This window comes from Cibotium barometz, chromosome 53 (genome assembly GCF_041138505.1).
Source record: "Cibotium barometz isolate CiBa-2024 chromosome 53, ASM4113850v1, whole genome shotgun sequence".
NCBI lineage: Eukaryota > Viridiplantae > Streptophyta > Polypodiopsida > Cyatheales > Cibotiaceae > Cibotium > Cibotium barometz.
The window spans coordinates 38,884,110-38,904,725 of NC_141098.1; the positions used below are offsets into that span (position 1 = coordinate 38,884,110).

The following is a 20,616-nucleotide window of genomic DNA, read 5'->3' on the forward strand; positions in this document are numbered from 1 at the left end:
ATTATATCATGATTGGATATTTGGCAAATGCTAGTGGATTATGATTGAGATTTGGTCCATGCTGTGGGGAGATTATGGCCAGATTTTTTTAATTTTCCTACACTCTGCAGTGAGTACAAAAGTGTAACTCAGTCCCAAACCACTCAAGATCTCTTAAGGGTCTTTGGAAGCCTTAAAATTTTATCTTAAGGAAAATCTAACAGATCGTCAAGTGGTTGATTTGGACAATATTTCAAGGTGCAAAGGGTATAGTTTTGTCAGACTAAAAACCCTAATTCAATAAAAAATAGTGCGAATTGAATTCAAGGTATTTAAATAGCTTAAGAGCACTACCTAAGAGCTTCAAAATGAGCCAACAAGTTCCCAATTCCATTACCATTTGGATGGTCAAGCTCATATAGTTGGTTTTCAGCTAAAAGTCAAAACAGAGGTATACGGGTGCTCAATGTGGTGATTCAGGGTGATAGGAGTGTTCTTCTCATCGAGATAAATGTGACAAGTCTTTGATCATTCAACCAAAAACCCTTGGGTGATCATGAACAAGAGAGAATTCCTTTACATGACATGAGTGATCACATAGTGAATGAGGTTAAGTCAGGGCACATAAGTGGAAGTGAATAAGTTTCTTTGGAGCACATTACTTTGGATATGCTAAATGTTACTATCACCGAAGCTATGAAGGATGCACAAAGGGATATTTGATTCCAAAACAATGAGCTTTTGAGGCAAAATAGTAAGCATATGCGACAAAGCAATGTTTTCATGAAGAAAATGTTCAATGCCTTGAATGAGGACTTCAAGAAGCTTGGTGATGGGATAAGTGAAGTGCAAAGGTGTGTGAAAAAGATTGACACTTCTCTTGATAAGGCAAGAGGCTGGTCACAACCACAAAGATCATTTTCAATTCCATCATCTTATGGGCTTAGTCGACATGGAAATCTTGTATTTGAGGTGGGAACTTCTAGTGGAAACACTCAAAATATGAAGACAACAGCTCAAAAGAACCCAAGATATGTTTCTTATGTTGGATCACCACTGTCAAAGCCCTATGGAAAGGAAGAAAAGTATAGGCAAGATTTGATGGAGTCAAAACAAAGGGAAATAGCCATAATTTCCAATGATGATGAAAAAGAAAGGTATGTATGGTTGTATGATGAGGTCATACACTCCAAGTCCCTCCAAAGTCCTTGACAAAAGATGAATTTGTGGATCGTATGATTTCTACTCCTATTGGAAGCTTATGGTTCAAGCATGGTGAACCATTTTTAGAAGCTTTGCTCTCTTTTGATGGGGAAGGAGTCACTTGTATACAGCTCAAGGAATGGATTCACGATTGGGATGCCTAGTTTTGTGTATTTCCATGCAATGAGGGAGACAAAGTGAAGCAAGTGACATGCAAATTTGGAGGCAAAGCTAGACAATGGTGGTTGCAAGTAATGCATGAGTAGAAGTGGAATTGGGCGAATCTAGCCTATGAAGTGGTGCAAAACTTTGTGGCTATATGAGAACAATGAAGCTTTAGGAAAAAATGCATGCCACTATTACACGTGGATTCATTGCCTAAGTATGCCGAGGAATATTGGTACCTTTCCTTCTTTGTGTCTAATATTGAGGAGGAGGAGAGCATAGGTGGATTTATGTAAAAATTAGGCCAGGAGTTCATGCAAAAATTAGGCCAGGAGTTTATGTAAATTGTCCAATGCATCATGGATATATTGACAATGGCATTGCTCCTCTCAATGAGATCATGTTGTAGGTGAAACTCTTCTACACGCCTACCCCATCTATACATGGGATTTCTACTAGGAGTTCACTTCAATCCACATCTCTTATTGGAAGCCATTGCTATATGGGGACACTTCAAGTGATGAAGGTGATGCTAATGATTTATGTCAAGTGTCTTCAATACATGTATGGATGGCTGAAAATGAACTAGTGGATAGTATGAGGATGCAATTGTTGATTGGGAGGATGAAGAGCAAATGCATGGATCTCTTCTTGAGGAAAATTGTATGGATAAAGATGAATGCAATAAAACTCTTCTTGATGAAGGAGACAACCCTTACGAAGATCTTCATAGTGTTGCATTGCATGAGGAAAATGTGGTTGCCAACCATGAAGATGTGGGACATGATGTGGATTCACAAAATGATGGTATGGATGAAAGTAATAATGTGATTGATTGTGATCCATATGATGATATCTATGAGGAAAATGCTTTGGGTAATGATGATGATGATGCTTTGCTTTATGTAATTGATTCATGGGTGGACTTTGAATTAATTTAAAGCTATATAATAATTCACAAATGTTATTAACACTAGTTTGGTACCAAAACAGGGCACTTAAGTGTCCTTTTTTGGGGGTTGCGAAAAAAAATCAAACTCCTAATATAGGCTTTAAAAACCAAAATGCTTCATTGGGCATGTAGAACATAACCCTATGCTTATGTAAAAAATGCTAAACATATAAAATGCCTTTTTATTTGGAAGTACATAAGCAACAAAGTAGCATATGTCTTGAAAATGAACATTTTTCAGGATTTTTTCAAATATGCAAGCATCATTCTCTCAAAAAAAAATCCAATGATATCAATAGCATTTTTCCCAAGTTATTTTGATAGCATACATCAATCCAAGGAGGTAGAAGTTCACCAAAAAAATTATTTTCCTTTCCTAGAATTTTTTTCCAAAAAGTTGCATAAAATCAGCAAAAGTAACGTGTATTATCAATACTCAATCACGCCACTAAAAAATAATGTAGCCCTATCAATGAGAATGTTGATTATTGGTTTTCATGCTTGAGATGAGATAAATAAGCCATAATTTGATGTGTATGACACTAACTTAGCCTCCACTAAAGTAGGTTCTTATCGCCTAGTTCTAAAAAAATTGTAAAAAATAAAAATGTAAAATTTGATCATCTTTTATCAAAAACTAATCATAACTATGCTTGCACAAGTAGTCTACACCTATAGTTACAACAAATAATGCACTTACACAGCTTTTTCCTTTGATAAAAATCAAAATTAGGCTCATAATTAGACATTTTATGTATTAAAAATAGGTTGCGCAAAAGGCCATGTATGAGAAGAGGCCCAAAAAGTGGCTCTAAAGTTTTGGAAAATTCAAAACAAAGTAGTATTTACCCTATATAACATGGGTGCACCTCAAGTTTTACATTATTAGCTTGCATATGGAAGGAGAAAAATTCATGCTCCACCTGTATAAAAAACGTCATTTCAATATTAGCGAGTCAAAAATTTATCCAATAGTTGTCGTTTGATAATTCCAGGATTTAGTTTACATCATGGGATTTCCATCAAGCCACAAGTTTCATGATCAAACTATGTCCCTTCTAAAAGTTATGTCCAAATTACTACTATTTTTTGAAAACAGCAAAAATCATGCATTTTATCAGCATGTGTCTAAGAAAATTAAAATATTGCCTTGCAAAAGCTAAGAAAAGTGCAATTTAAAAAATCTCAAGGATTTTTTGGGTCTTGAGGAACATCTGTGGATGTTAAGCATTTCAAAACTCTTAATAGATTGCCCACAAAAATTCAAGAACTTTTCAGGACACTTTAGCGTCTCAGGACACTTAAATGTCGAATTACAGAACTAGTGTTAAAAAAAACTTGATAATAATAACAATCTAAAGTAAGAAGGCCTTTGGCTGCAACGCGGGGACCCTGCCATGAGGAGTTATTTAGGTCCTGATGACTATCAAGTTAACCTACCTTTCAAGTGGCTGCAATGGATATGAGGAGATTTACAAGAGCAGCAGGCTGGCAGAAGAAAGGGGAGTGGTCACTTTGCTCGAGTGTGAAGACTTGCTGGGGTGGGTTTTCCTGGATGATCAGGGCCTGGACGCTTGCAGGGATTACGCGGTCCTCTGCAGCGGTGATGTAAAAGCGGGGGATGCTTCCATACTTGTCCGGGCTGAGGGCGAGCATCTCCGAGAATGGGACAAAAGGGGTCGGATTTAGCGAAGCACGAGCAAGGACCACGTCCTGCAGCAAAAAGATTTGTTCTTAATCTAAGCCATGAAACCGAGCTAGCGGCCGGCCAGTACTGAGACCAGTTAACTGAAAGCTCGATACCTCAGGTGGGCAGTTCTGGTAGAAAAGCTCAGCGGCGTGTGTAACGTCAATGTAAATAGAAGTGGGTCGTGAGGACGGGCCGTTTAAACGATTCTCCGCCAGAGCTTGGCTCGCAATTAGTTTTTCCAAATACTGCAACAAGTGACGCTGTGGCAGAATAGCAATGCATAATTATAATTAGCAACAGCCTCCAAAAATTTCTGGAATGATCACCACAATACCTCTGGGGCCAGAAAGGTTGAGCCATTGGTGGGCATGAGAGCAGTTACGAAGATGGCCTTGCAGACCTTCTCGGGAAAGAGCTCCATAGCATACGAGATGCTGCTCCCTCCTAAGCTATGGCCGACTAAAAGAACCTGATTCAGAAAAACAAACCATGGTTTGAAGCATCAACGTTAATTTAGTGAGACGATTACGCACACCTTGAACGATTAGTGAGAGACGATTAAGCAAACCTTGTCGTTAACAGCGTTGGCGAGAAAGTCGGTCAAAGGTTTGGCATAGTGAGCAACAGAGGAGACGGTGTCGGCGACCACCTTACTGTTGCCGTTAGAGGTGAGATCGAGGGCAGTGACGGTGTGGCCTGCCGCTTGCAGAAGGGCGGTCACCTTGTACCAGCACCATGCGCCATGCCCTAGACCATGCACCAGCACGAAATGGTGCGCCATGCAGCTCGGCTGAGTAGAGGACGTTTCGATCTTGCGGCACGATTCTGTTACTTGCAACGCTCTGCAGTTTTTGAGTATCAGAGGCTTTGACCCGTGTTCAGCGAGAGCCTTTGAAAACCTGAAAATGGGGCTAAAGCTTCTCAGAAAACATGCTCAAGCACCTCTATATTATATAAAGTTAAAAGTTTCAATGGGTAGCCAGGAGAGCATATAAAATTTGAATTTGAATTTGATAAGCTAAAGGTTTATGAGCCTGGGTTAGGGTTTATAATGTATGGAGGCTCAAAGATTAGAGCCACGGTGGAGCAGTCAACAATGAGAGAGAGAAATATAAACTAGAGAGAGAATAGACTCAATGATGTGACATCGATTCATTTCTTTAATGCCCACCTTTATACGTTACAAAGGCTCCCCCAATGACATCACTGTTTATGTTAGCACACCTATAATATCTAGATATTATGTGACCCCTTAAGAGGTGGTTCAAACACACACAAACACGCAAACATATAAATGAGTGTTTACACCCATTAAGGGATATTCTCACACACACACACACACACACATATTACCATAAATATTATTAGGCTTAGAAGCCTTTCACACACAAAGGTAAGACCTTGAATCCTAACAATCCCCCCTCAAGGGATTACCTCATATTGTGTCATGGATAAATCTAGGTCATAGTATCTCATGCCAGTTTTTTTGGTCAAGGATAAATTAGGTGCCTTAGTTTCACATACTAGTAAGGTGTCCCTTGGAAGTAGTACAACTGAGATTAGGCTACTTAAAACTCTTAACTGTATAAAAAAACATTTCTTTTGGTCTTTCATAAGCCCAAAGACACAAAAACAACTGACATAAATTTGACACATTTCTGCACTGTGGCACCACATTTTTTTATCATCTCTTCTTGATTCCAACTTGACCTACTCATTTGGTGGCTTAGAGATTGAATCATTACATGCTACAAATTTTCCAGCTTTGCCTCTAAAAAAAAATAGGATTTTTAGAAAGTTAGGGTTTTCTAAGAAATTAGAGTTTTTTGAAATTGATATTATAGGAGGTTGTAGCACCCCTTTAATGCTTGTAATGAACCCTGAATTTTAAAAATGATAAAAAAAATTTGAGATTATTGCCTCAATTTGTTTGGTCTGCAAAAAAGGGAAAAATGCCCCATATTGATTTTTATACCTCTTTCTTCTGCAACAAGTGGTTTTGATGGTTGTTGAAGGGGGCAAATCTGATAACCTTTTGAGAAGATATAAAAACTGATATGCTGCTTTTTGCTTGTGATGATGGGTCTCTCTTTAGATGATGGGTTAAAGCACTCTTTTGTGTGCCCTCTATTGAACCTGCGAGTCATGAAAAACGACAACAAAATCATGCAAACGATAACTCAACTCCTTTTTTTAAAAAAAAAACCCAAAAGTATATCTTTTTTTCAAATTTATGGAGACAAAAGACACACTTTCATGTTAAACATTTTAAAAAAACCACTACTTTTGTGAAAAAAGAGTACATAAAACACTACTTACATTTTACTCTTAACCTAAAAATGTCCGATTGAAAAAAGAATTACAAAGGAGAAGAAACTTTTCCAGTCAACTAGGAGAGTCATTTGACCTTTCACTTAAAAATATCAATTGTTTTCTAGCACAAGTGTCCATAATTTTTAAACTCAAATCCATACACAATAATTTCTATAGCATGAAAATTAAGCATGTTCACACGTGGACAGATTCAACTTTCCCATCCATCCATTCATTCACATTTGTTTGATTCACATCACATCTATCCATCCATTCATTCAACTTTCCCATCCATTCATTCACATTTGTTTGATTCACATCACATCTATCCATCCATTCATTCACATTTATATGATTCACATCACATCTATCCATTCACATTCATATTTATCCATCCATTCATTCACATCACATCTATCCATCCATTCATTCACATTTATCTGATTCACATCACACCTATCCATCCATTCATTCTTTTATAAGAATAAACTTCTGCGAGAATAACACTTTTATAAAAATCCTTTTATACATCTATTTATGCATAAATTCAATTTTAAGGAAAATAACACTTTTGAAATAAAAATAAATTCCTTTATGCATCTTTCTATGCATAAAATAAAATTTAATGAGAATAACTCTTTTGAAAATAAATTCCTTTATGCATCTTTCTATACATAAAATCAAAATTAATGAGAATAACTCTTTTGAAATAAAAATAAATTCCTTTATGCTTTTTTCTATGCATAAAATCAAAATCAATGAGAATAACTCTCTTGAAATTAAAAATGAATTCCTTTATGCATCTTTCTATACATAAAATCAAAATTAAATGAAAACAACACTTTTATAATAAAAAGAATTTCCAATATGCATGGAAATTAATTCTAATGAAAATCACACTTTTATAATAATAAAAATATCCAATATGCATCTTTCTATGCATAGAAATTAATCCTAATGAAAATTACACTTTTATAATAAAAAAATTCTTTAATGCATCTATTTATGCATAAAAATCAATTTTGATGAAAGTAACACTTTTATAATAAAAAAATTCTTTAATGCATCTATTTATGCATGAAAATCAATTTTGATGAAAGTAACACTTTTATAGTAAAAAAATTCTTTTATGCATAAAAATCAATTTTGATGAAAGTAACACTTTTATGCATAAAAGTCAATTTTGATGAAAGTATTACTTTTATAATAAAAAATTCTTTTATGCATCTATTTATGCATAAAAATTAATTTTGATGAAAGTAACACTTTTATAATAAAAAAATTCTCCAATATGCATCTTTCTATGCATAGAAATTAATTCTAATGGAAATAACACTTTTATAATAAAAAATATTTCTAACATGCATTTTTCTATGCATAGAATGAAAATAACACTTTTAGAATACACAAACGGTGGGGATTACTCTTTTTGAATAATAAAAGATAAAACTTATTTCACAAAATTTAAGAAAATTTTGAAACCTCCTTTGTATAGCTGACCATGTTTCAATTTTTTTCATTCTCTTACATATCTAGGATAACGAAAGGTTGAATTCAAGAATGAAGAGAGGGGGAAAGCCTTTCCAACAAGGCATAACATCATTTTTCATTTTAAAGAAAACAAAAATTAAAAAACCACCGCCTACCAACTACGAAGGAGTGCAAAGGTTTATGGGTCATATGGGGTATTATTGACACTTCATATTTTTTTATGCTGAGATAGCTAGACCTTTGTTGTACAAGCTTCTCATTGTCTTTGAGTGGAATGAGGAGTGTCAGGAGGCATATGATCGTCTGAAGCAATTGGCAAGCATGCCAATTCTACGACCCCGCAATTGGGATCTTATATTTCACGTGCACATTGATGCATCAAATTTTGCTATTGGTTGCGTGATGGCCCTGCTTGGTGAGTTCAAATTGGACTATCCAGTTTGCTTTGCTAGTTGTCAGTTGAACAATGCAGAGGTGAATTACACCACCACAGAGAGAGAAGGATTGGCCATGGTTTACGCCGTCGAGAAATATCGACATTTTCTCTTGGACAACAAATTCAAATTTTTCGTGGACCATCAAGCCTTACTATAGCTTGTAAATAAACCTTGCACCATGGGAAGAATCACACGATGGTTACTATTATTGTTGGAATTCGACTTTACAGTCATGGTTAGAAAGGGGGCACTACATGTGTTGGCCGACCACTTGTCTAGAATTCCAAATGGGGAACCACCAACTAGTGTTGATGATGACCTTGATGCTTGTTTATTTAAGTTGGACATGGTAGCCAAAAGGAGTGAAAAAATCTCAGAGTATCTAGCCTATGATTTTTCACAAGAAATACCTTTGAACAAAGATAAAATGTGGCGGCTTATTAAGCTAGCTGCACCTTATCAATTGATTGCGGGAGAATTATATAGACTGGGAAAAGATAATGTGCTCAGATGGTGCGTTAGGGAGGATGAGTTCATCTCACCATATTGGAAGAGGCTCATTCAGGGATAGTAGGCAGACATTTTGCTCGAGAAATCATAGCTCGAAAAGTGCTTCAAGTAGGACTATGGTGGCCTACGTTATTCGAGGACACTATACAATTTGTCAAAAGATACAAAGAATGCCAACACTTTGCTATCCCACATCAAAAGGACAAGATGCGCTCACCTCCATTATTGTAAGACAACCATTTGAGAAATGGGGGATAGATTTCGTGGGACCGATTAGTCGAGTGGCACATCCATCCCAAGCCTGATACATAATCGTGGCCATGGACTATTTCACAAAGCGGGCCGAAGCCAGAGCCTCAAAGAGAGCTGATGCACGAACAACTACAAAATTCTTATATGAGCAAATCATCTCAAGGTTCGGCTGCCCATTAGAATTAGTGAGTGATTGCGGTTCACATTTTGTCAATGAGGTGATTGATCATTTACTTGCAGGATTCTTAGTGGTCCATCGAAAATCATCCCCTTATTATCTACAGGCCAATGGTCAAGCAGAGAGTACAAACAAGATTTTGTGTACTATCTTGATGAAAATCTTGGAAGCGAGTCGAACAAACTGGGAACACAAGCTAACAGTAGCCATATGGGCCTACCAAACATCATGTAAGGTAGCAAGGGTTACACTCCCTTCCATCTAGCTTATGGTGTGGAAGCCGTTATGCCTATGGAATACCTAGTCCCAAGCTTAAGGATCGTCGTACAAGAGCGGCTAACAGAGAATGCATTAGCCAAAAGGCTAATTGATTTAGAAAAGCTTGATGAGACTAGACTAATAGCATCACATGGACTCATGGTTAAAAAATTGTGAAGGAAACACTGATTCGACAAAAACCTTAAGCAAAAAGAACTTGAAATGGGGGACCTTGTCCTTATGTATAGTGTAGGTAGCACGAGAAAAAAGAAACTTAAATACCAAGGCCTGGGACCCTTCTGAGTATCAGAAATCACACCCCAGGGGTCTTTCCAAATTGAGACAATTAATGGTGTCCAAATGGAGGGTTATGTCAATGGAAGTAAATCAAAAAAATATTTTGGACCACTGACCCAAGAGATGCTCCTATAGAAACATCTTTTGAAATAACAGAAACAAATTGCAAAAGAGAAGATACAACAAGAACAAGAAGAGGCTAAGAACACCATATTGGGAAATATGGGAATTTCCCACAAGTTTGGGACACGTAGACAAAAGTTTGGATTAACCATAACTTGAACACCACTAATCCAAAATGAGCGCTTTATAGCTCTTTAGATTCCATTTTTCAAGCGCTTTCCAATGATAGGTCATATGATAGGGTTTTGAGAAACTTACAAACATGTTATCCATGTCCCCTTCTTTAAGTATTCAAAAATGGGAATTGGGAATTCCCAAATTCACTAATATGGTGTTTAAGTCTAGGGAGATCAAAGCCAAACAATTACTGAATAAAAGACTGCTACATGTCAACATGGCTTCCGTGACCCTTTTGGACGAAGAGGAACTAAACATCGAACCAGCATGACTCAAGGTGGGACTTACTTTAGCTAAAGGCCATGCAACAAGCATTGCATTAATAGATATAGGGTCAAGTCATAACTTGATCTCATATGAAACCTGGGTAGCATTAGGTAAACCACACCTTGAAACCACTGATGCACAAGTTCATAGCATTCACTTGATAGCCACAAAAGTCGAGGGATTTTTTTGTGTTAACATTTCTGTCAAAAATGATCCCTTAGTCAAGATGGTGTTTGTCATGCCTGCAAGTTCCATGGAGGAAGAGATGATTCTAGGAAGATCTTGGATTTGGGCTAGTAAATGCAACATCCAACCGGGAGGAACGAACAGCATTAATAACCACAAGCGAGAAGGTCATGTCCATACCCTTATGGAGCTCAACAAACAGAGGAAAGCATATCATAACAGATGAGAAAACAACTAATGCAATGGGAACACCTCACAGGACAAGACCAACAACCGTTCCGCGATGCTTATCCACACAATACCCTACATCTAAGGGTACACAGAAGTGGGTGTCCAAGAAGCAACCAACAGATCAACCAAACAAGGTGAACACCATAAAGGATTTAAGGAGGCCAAGAAGAGCCTACAGACAATTCAAAAGTCAGACTTTTTGGACTTAAACCAAGTGGCAGGACTCCAAAAATCCAAAGAGACCTCAAGGAGCACGTGAGCAATGGGCTCGAAAGGATCTACTACAAGCACAAGGGTACTACCAAGGTAATGCAACAATATGGGTACCCAAAACAAACTCAAGATTGCAAACAGATCAAGTCATCAAAGAGAGGGTGGTAAAAGTGTGTAACATCTACTTTCAAGCCATGCTAGCTCCACACCAACCCTCGTGTGGAGGAAAAAAAAACCTCAACCAAATGGGTTGGGAACTCCCAAGGCCATGAAAGTACCCACTTTGGCTATAGAACTGAGTAGGGAACTTAAGGGTAAAAACAAGGGAGTCCAACAAGGAGATGCAGATGGAAGCCCTCCATAACCAGACACAACAACAAAATTGTTCAATTGGGTGGAAGGAACAATAAAAAACTCCCAAATGGAACTAAAACAATTGCATCCGTAAATGCCCAAAAGTGCCCAGGTGACCCCTTGGTTCTCATGGTGGGGTGATAAACAAAAGGTATCCAATGGGGCATCATGTGCATGTTTGATTGCTTGAGCACAAAGAAAAAATGAGAAAATTTCGATCTTATGCATTTCACGTGAAACTGCATTTCATGTGAAACTGCAGAAAAAAGCGGTTCACGACATGAACCCCATCACAGCCGTTCATGTCATGAACCACCTTATAGAGTTTCACGCCGTGAAAGAGTTCAAAATGTTTCACACCGTGAAACAGTAATTTTTTGGTAGCCAATCGCATAGCGCCACATGGTGTTCTTCCTTAAGAGAACCGCCCTATCCGATGACTGCATTATAAAATTGATTTTCTTTTCCTTTTTTGTCATTTCACACATCGAGTGTTTGAGTGATCATCGCCTTCGCTTCCTTGTGCATCATCCAAGCTCGCCATCCTCCTCCGACTATTTTTGGCTAATCTTTCAGGGTGGGAGCTTGATACTCATTTTTTCTTTTCTTTTCTTTTTTCTTTTTTCTTTGTTTTGGTTGTTATTTTGGTATCTGTTTTGTGTTCGTCTAAACATAGTGAGTGTTGGCATAAATACTGTGGCTATTTCACGAAATTCAATCATAAAATTTATAAAAGATTGGTGTCTCCACATACACCAAATCATATGATTAAAGATAATGTTACACTCTCACAACTTGTCTGCACTCTCATGGAACGATGTATGCACTCTCACGGAATGATGTCTGCACTCTCACGAAATGATGTCTACACTTTCACGCCAGTGTGTTTCACGACTAACAGTTTCACGCTTGTGCATTTCACACCAGAGCATTTCATGACTAACAGTTTCATGCCTGTGCGTTTCACGCTAACGCGTTCACGACTAAAAGTTTCACGCATATGCATTTCACACCAAAGCGTTTCACGACTAACAATTTCATGCCTGTGCGTTTCATGACTAACAGTTTCACGCCTGATCGTTTCACGGAATAATTCTTGCACCTTCACGGTGAGTTCACGGCCTCACCTTTCATGGCCTACACATTAATTTGTCTGCACTCTCATGGAATGATGTATGCACTCTCACAGAATGATGTCTGCACTCTCACGAAATGATGTCTACACTTTCACGCCAGTGCGTTTCACGACTAACAGTTTCACACTTGTGCATTTCACACTAGAGCGTTTCATGACTAACAGTTTCATGCCTGTGCGTTTCATGAATGCTAGTGCGTTCATGACTAACAGTTTCATGCATATGCATTTCACGCCAAAGTGTTTCACGCGACTAACAGTTTCATGCCTGTGCGTTTCATGACTAACAGTTTCACACCTGATCGTTTCACGAAATAATTCATGCACCTTCACGGCGGCGGTGAGTTCACGGCCTCACCTTTCATGGCCTACACATTAACTATTAACCAAACAATGGATTGCTCATACACTAACACTCTCTTCAACTATACTAACTTATTCCCATTGAAAAATTTTGGAAAAAAAAAAAGGTAAGAAAGAGAGAATAATATCAATCCCACCAGTCATTTGAGTGATCTAGTGATCTTATGTGCCTAATTTACAGATGTCGGCTTTGGAGTCCGAAGCCCACGAGCACCTATCTACCACTCAGGCAAGCAGTGCCATGGAATCCCTAGGCAGTCAGAGATGACAGGGTGGGACAAAAACCAAAGCTGAATTTATTGGGTCTTTATGCCCAACCACGCAATGGGACCCTCATCCAGACAGAAGCTGTTTACAGCCTATGGAAATGTAGCTCTCCAATACTAGAGCCCAAAGTGTCTATAGATATTGGAAGATGCTGAAGTGAAGGCCAAATTAGACAAAGTCAGTCTAGGACAAATGGTAGAGATAATCCCCTGGACTTTTGACACAGAACTCTGCGTGGAGTACTTGAAGACATATGACAAGCAGACCAAAAGAGGGAGGATCAGCAAGGAAGATGGCACTACTGAAGAGCTCCTCATCACATAGAACTTGATAAGAGAAGCTCTGCAACTCGCGGCTACAGTCAAGGCCCACATACACAGCATTTACAAGATGCCTTTGAAGGACATGCTGAAGAAGAATTCCTATAATTCAAATGGTGTAGAATATGACAATATCCAAGATGAACCTACAGAGAAGGCATGCGAGGCAATGTCTTTAATAATGCAGATAAGGCCTGTAGACAAATACAACAGGGTGGGTCTCAACAGAATCGCCAAAATACATGAAGAGAAAGAAGAAGATTGGGCATTCTATTTACATAAAGAGATGGATAACTATTTGAAGGCCCACTAGTCCAAAATATCTAACCCTTACCTCCTCACACAAGTGCTCAATCATGTCGCCAAAAGACCTCTCAAGGAGATTGAACAGGAAGAATACATACAATTGGCCCTACTACCAGATCAACCCACATTAACAGCCGAAGAGGTACATGAAGGACAAGCTATGGGTCATTGTGGACCAAAATTTGGGGTAGCCGCTCCAAAATTTAAAGAGCATCACCAAAATTAGGAAAAATTTACTACTAATCATCATGATTAGTTCCTTAATCAAAATGTTTATGCTTTTTTCTCTCTCCTCTCCTCATGTTGATCCTATTAGAAATAGGGTTTCTTCCATCTAGATCTGAGCATTTACCTAGGGTTTTAGTCATTTCCCTCCTAATCAATACCAAGAAATGATCAATGTTTGATTAGCGGATGGATTTGGTGCTACCGTGTTCGTTTCAATAATTGATGAATCGTGCACTACTTTTTGGAGAGGCTGGCTACGTGTTCGCGTGGATTTAAGGCTACTAAGCGCTTGATTAATCTTCCACTACGCTTAATCAAGCCTAATCAAGTGATTATGGAACGTTTCATCTTCTCTGAGATAGCAATTTTCTACAACAATACAGTCGAATCACTGGCGTTCTCTGAATCGAATATAGTTTTTTGCGTGGTTGGCCATGGCTATGTAAAGTGGCATTTCACAACGAGCTCGATTTGTGAGAGAGAATCAACTGCTTTGATGTGCAAGGCTACGATCTCCAATCATGTGATTGCCATTGATAAGCATCATTAAGGCTAAATTTTTTTAAAAGATTTCCATAAGCTCTTGTAACACCATTGCTCCAATCAATTACATGCTACATGCAATGATGTTATGCCATGATAGTTGGAAGATTTTACATGGTTAAATTGTCCACCCTTGAATGAATTGGGGATGCATGCATATGGTACAGCTGCAGGCTACGATTTCTTGGCCTTCTAATGAGCTTTTGCTTAGCATTAATCAAGCATCACACCTTGTGTGATCATTGAGCCATGAAGCTTCTAGTTGCCATTTAGATAATAGTTTTGCTCGTTAATGATGGCTATGAAGTAAAGGCAAAGGGATGAAGTGATATACATGAAAGAAGTGAGCTGTGGCTTCATATTATTTCCAAATCTTAGCCTAAAGCAAGCACATGCATGTGCCTACATGAGCCAATGATTGAATTGATCTTGGGAGTCCTTACTTGAAGCTAATCCTTGCAAGTTATATGCCTTGTGATTCACATGGTGTTGTGGATGTTGTTTTGTTGTGATTTGGTGTATTGGAGCTACTTTGGATGATTCAAGGAAAGCATGCGTACATGCTCTTTGTAATGGATAAAATGGAAATAGCATGAGTCACGCTAAACACATTGTAAGTGCTCCTACCTTCTCTTTTTGAAGCTACGTCCACATACACCTCACTTGTACTCTCACTTTAGTTCCTAGCATCTAGTATTCTTGTGAGGGTACCTTGGGCATTGGTGGAGAGACCCAGGGGAAGCATGGCATGAACTCTCCTGGTTGTGAGTTCTTTTGGAAAAGCGGCAAGGACGGGGATTAGATACATTGGACGTCAGGACTTGGCCCCAACTTGTGCCTAGATTCAGACTAGATACGAGGGTGGAAAGGCTTGGTTGGGAGATTGGCAAGCATAAAGCGCTCCTTCGACACACAACTTGACTACATTGCAAGCATGCTTGGGCTATGGAAGCAAAATGTTACTTGATTGAGCATGCCATGGACACTTGTTGATAGTGATCAAAGCATAAGAGTTGCATGGGAAAGTGTATGCTTTTGATGGTGATTACTTTCGGCATTATGTCATGATTGGATATTTGGCAAATGCTAGTGGATTATGATTGAGATTTGGTCCATGCTGCGGGGAGATTATGGCCAGATTTTTTTAATTTTCCTACACTCTGCAGTGAGTACAAAAGTGTAACTCAGTCCCAAACCACTCAAGATCTCTTAAGGGTCTTTGGAAGCCTTAAAATTTCATCTTAAGAAAAATCTAACAGATCGTCAAGTGGTTGATTTGGACAATATTTCAAGGTGCAAAGGGGATAGTTTTGTCAGACTAAAAACCCAAATTCAGTAAAAAATAGTGCGAATTGAATTCAAGGTATTTAAATAGCTTAAGAGCACTACCTAAGAGCTTCAAAATGAGCCAACAAGTTCCCAATTCCATTACCATTTGGATGGTCAAGCTCATATAGTTGGTTTTCACCTAAAAGTCAAAACAGAGGTATACGGGTGCTCAAAGTGGTGATTCAGGGTGATAGGAGTGTTCTTCTCATCGAGATAAATGTGACAAGTCTTTGATCATTCAACCAAAAACCCTTGGGTGATCATGAACAAGAGGGAATTCCTTTACATGACATGAGTGATCACATAGTGAATGAGGTTAAGTCAGGGCACATAAGTGGAAGTGAATAAGTTTCTTTGGAGCACATTACTTTGGATATGCTAAATGTTACTATCACCGAAGCTATGAAGGATGCACAAAGGGATATTTGATTCCAAAACAATGAGCTTTTGAGGCAAAATAGTAAGTATATGCGACAAAGCAATGTTTTCATGAAGAAAATGTTCAATGCCTTGAATGAGGACTTCAAGAAGCTTGGTGATGGGATAAGTGAAGTGCAAAGGTGTGTGAAAAAGATTGACACTTCTCTTGATAAGGCAAGAGGCTGGTCACAACCACAAAGATCATTTTCAATTCCATCATCTTATGGGCTTAGTCGACATGGAAATCTTGTATTTGAGGTGGGAACTTCTAGTGGAAACACTCAAAATATGAAGACAACAGCTCAAAAGAACCCAAGATATGTTTCTCATGTTGGATCACCACTGTCAAAGCCCTATGGAAAGGAAGAAAAGTATAGGCAAGATTTGATGAAGTCAAAACAAAGGGAAATAGCCATAATTTCCAATGATGATGAAAAAGAAAGGTATGTATGGTTGTATGATGATGTCATACACTCCAAGTCCCTCCAAAGTCCTTGACAAAAGATGAATTTGTGGATCGTATGATTTCTACTCCTATTGGAAGCTTATGGTTCAAGCATGGTGAACCATTTTTAGAAGCTTTGCTCTCTTTTGATGGGGAAGGAGTCACTTGTATACAGCTCAAGGAATGCATTCACGATTGGGATGCCTAGTTTTGTGTATTTCCATGCAATGAGGGAGACAAAGTGAAGCAAGTGACATGCAAATTTGGAGGCAAAGCTAGACAATGGTGGTTGCAAGTAATGCATGAGTAGAAGTGGAATTGGGCGAATCTAGCCTATGAAGTGGTGCAAAACTTTGTGGCTATATGAGAACAATGAAGCTTTAGGAAAAAATGCATGCCACTATTACACGTGGATTCATTGCCTAAGTATGCCGAGGAATATTGGTACCTTTCCTTCTTTGTGTCTAATATTGAGGAGGAGGAGAGCATAGGTGGATTTATGTAAAAATTAGGCCAGGAGTTCATGCAAAAATGAGGCCAGGAGTTTATGCAAATGGTCCAATGCATCATGGATATATTGACAATGGCATTTCTCCTCTCAATGAGATCATGTTGTAGGTGAAACTCTTCTACACGCCTACCCCATCTATACATGGGATTTCTACTAGGAGTTCACTTCAATCCACATCTCTTATTGGAAGCCATTGCTATATGGGAACACTTCAAGTGATGAAGGTGATGCTAATGATTTGTGTCAAGTGTCTTCAATACATGTATGGATGGCTGAAAATGAACTAGTGGATAGTATGAGGATGCAATTGTTGATTGGGAGGATGAAGAGCAAATGCATGGATCTCTTCTTGAGGAAAATTGTATGGATAAAGATGAATGCAATGAAACTCTTCTTGATGAAGGAGACAACACTTACGAAGATCTTCATAGTGTTGCATTGCATGAGGAAAATGTGGTTGCCGACCATGAAGATGTGGGACATGATGTGGATTCACAAAATGATGGTATGGATGAAAGTAATAATGTGATTGATTGTGATCCATATGATGATATCTATGAGGAAAATGCTTTGGGTAATGATGATGATGATGCTTTGCTTTATGTAAGTGATTCATGGGTGGACTTTGAATTAATTTAAAGCTATATAATAATTCACAAATGTTATTAACACTAGTTTGGTACCAAAACAGGGCACTTAAGTGTCCTTTTTTGGGGGTTGCGAAAAAAAATCAAACTCCTAATATAGGCTTTAAAAACCAAAATGCTTCATTGGGCATGTAGAACATAACCCTATGCTTATGTAAAAAATGCTAAACATATAAAATGCCTTTTTATTTGGAAGTACATAAGCAACAAAGTAGCATATGTCTTGAAAATGAACATTTTTCAGGATTTTTTCAAATATGCAAGCATCATTCTCTCAAAAAAAAATCCAATGATATCAATAGCATTTTTCCCAAGTTATTTTGATAGCATACATCAATCCAAGGAGGTAGAAGTTCACCAAAAAAATTATTTTCCTTTCCTAGAATTTTTTTCCAAAAAGTTGCATAAAATCAGCAAAAGTAACGCGTATTATCAATACTCAATCACGCCACTAAAAAATAATGTAGCCCTATCAATGAGAATGTTGATTATTGGTTTTCATGCTTGAGATGAGATAAATAAGCCATAATTTGATGTGTATGACACTAACTTAGCCTCCACTAAAGTAGGTTCTTATCGCCTAGTTCTAAAAAAATTGTAAAAAATAAAAATGTAAAATTTGATCATCTTTTATCAAAAACTAATCATAACTATGCTTGCACAAGTAGTCTACACCTATAGTTACAACAAATAATGCACTTACACAGCTTTTTCCTTTGATAAAAATCAAAATTAGGCTCATAATTAGACATTTTATGTATTAAAAATAGGTTGCGCAAAAGGTCATGTATGAGAAGAGGCCCAAAAAGTGGCTCTAAAGTTTTGGAAAATTCAAAACAAAGTAGTATTTACCCTATATAACATGGGTGCACCTCAAGTTTTACATTATTAGCTTGCATATGGAAGGAGAAAAATTCATGCTCCACCTGTATAAAAAACGTCATTTCAATATTAGCGAGTCAAAAATTTATCCAATAGTTATCGTTTGATAATTCCAGGATTTAGTTTACATCATGGGATTTCCATCAAGCCACAAGTTTCATGATCAAACTATGTCCCTTCTAAAAGTTATGTCCAAATTACTACTATTTTTTGAAAACAGCAAAAATCATGCATTTTATCAGCATGTGTCTAAGAAAATTAAAATATTGCCTTGCAAAAGCTAAGAAAAGTGCAATTTAAAAAATCTCAAGGATTTTTTGGGTCTTGAGGAACATCTGTGGATGTTAAGCATTTCAAAACTCTTAATAGATTGCCCACAAAAATTCAAGAACTTTTCAGGACACTTTAGCGTCTCAGGACACTTAAATGTCCAATTACAGAACTAGTGTTAAAAAAAACTTGATAATAATAACAATCTAAAGTAAGAAGGCCTTTGGCTGCAACGCAGGGACCCTGCCATGAGGAGTTATTTAGGTCCTGATGACTATCAAGTTAACCTACCTTTCAAGTGGCTGCAATGGATATGAGGAGATTTACAAGAGCAGCAGGCTGGCAGAAGAAAGGGGAGTGGTCACTTTGCTCGAGTGTGAAGACTTGCTGGGGTGGGTTTTCCTGGATGATCATGGCCTGGACGCTTGCAGGGATTACGCGGTCCTCTGCAGCGGTGATGTAAAAGCGGGGGATGCTTCCATACTTGTCCGGGCTGAGGGCGAGCATCTCCGAGAATGGGACAAAAGGGGTCGGATTTAGCGAAGCACGAGCAAGGACCACGTCCTGCAGCAAAAAGATTTGTTCTTAATCTAAGCCATGAAACCGAGCTAGCGGCCGGCCAGTACTGAGACCAGTTAACTGAAAGCTCGATACCTCAGGTGGGCAGTTCTGGTAGAAAAGCTCAGCGGCGTGTGTAACGTCAATGTAAATAGAAGTGGGTCGTGAGGACGGGCCGTTTAAACGATTCTCCGCCAGAGCTTGGCTCGCAATTAGTTTTTCCAAATACTGCAACAAGTGACGCTGTGGCAGAATAGCAATGCATAATTATAATTAGCAACAGCCTCCAAAAATTTCTGGAATGATCACCACAATACCTCTGGGGCCAGAAAGGTTGAGCCATTGGTGGGCATGAGAGCAGTTACGAAGATGGCCTTGCAGACCTTCTCGGGAAAGAGCTCCATAGCATACGAGATGCTGCTCCCTCCTAAGCTATGGCCGACTAAAAGAACCTGATTCAGAAAAACAAACCATGGTTTGAAGCATCAACGTTAATTTAGTGAGACGATTACGCACACCTTGAACGATTAGTGAGAGACGATTAAGCAAACCTTGTCGTTAACAGCGTTGGCGAGAAAGTCGGTCAAAGGTTTGGCATAGTGAGCAACAGAGGAGACGGTGTCGGCGACCACCTTACTGTTGCCGTTAGAGGTGAGATCGAGGGCAGTGACGGTGTGGCCTGCCGCTTGCAGAAGGGCGGTCACCTTGTACCAGCACCATGCGCCATGCCCTAGACCATGCACCAGCACGAAATGGTGCGCCATGCAGCTCGGCTGAGTAGAGGACGTTTCGATCTTGCGGCACGATTCTGTTACTTGCAACGCTCTGCAGTTTTTGAGTATCAGAGGCTTTGACCCGTGTTCAGCGAGAGCCTTTGAAAACCTGAAAATGGGGCTAAAGCTTCTCAGAAAACATGCTCAAGCACCTCTATATTATATAAAGTTAAAAGTTTCAATGGGTAGCCAGGAGAGCATATAAAATTTGAATTTGAATTTGAATTTGATAAGCTAAAGGTTTATGAGCCTGGGTTAGGGTTTATAATCTATGGAGGCTCAAAGATTAGAGCCACGGTGGCTAGGTTGGAGCAGTCAACAATGAGAGAGAGAAATATAAACT

The 20,616-nt window shown here is 38.5% G+C and overlaps 2 protein-coding genes across 3 annotated transcripts; both read right to left on the bottom strand.

Annotated features, from left to right (window-relative positions):
- Positions 1-3,004: 3,004 nt before the first annotated feature.
- Positions 3,005-5,069, bottom strand: LOC147608616 (putative methylesterase 11, chloroplastic). Of its 2 annotated transcripts, none has more exons than XM_086789160.1 (4): positions 4,558-5,069; positions 4,324-4,458; positions 4,103-4,234; positions 3,005-4,012 (listed from the first exon to the last, which is right to left on the bottom strand). In XM_086789160.1, exons 1-4 carry the CDS (start codon positions 4,768-4,770, stop codon positions 3,743-3,745), a joined length of 750 nt encoding a protein of 249 aa, XP_086645286.1. In that variant the 5' UTR covers positions 4,771-5,069; the 3' UTR covers positions 3,005-3,742. The 2 variants fall into 2 exon arrangements, with proteins under 2 accessions (XP_086645286.1, XP_086645285.1); XM_086789159.1 differs by having other exon boundaries at positions 4,103-4,249; positions 4,558-5,054.
- Positions 5,070-19,023: 13,954 nt separating this feature from the next.
- Positions 19,024-20,572, bottom strand: LOC147608617 (putative methylesterase 11, chloroplastic). The gene is made up of 4 exons (XM_086789161.1): positions 20,052-20,572; positions 19,818-19,952; positions 19,597-19,743; positions 19,024-19,506 (listed from the first exon to the last, which is right to left on the bottom strand). The coding sequence occupies exons 1-4, from the start codon at positions 20,262-20,264 to the stop codon at positions 19,237-19,239; spliced, it is 765 nt and encodes a 254-aa protein (XP_086645287.1). The 5' UTR covers positions 20,265-20,572; the 3' UTR covers positions 19,024-19,236.
- Between the last annotated feature and the right edge of the window lie 44 nt (positions 20,573-20,616).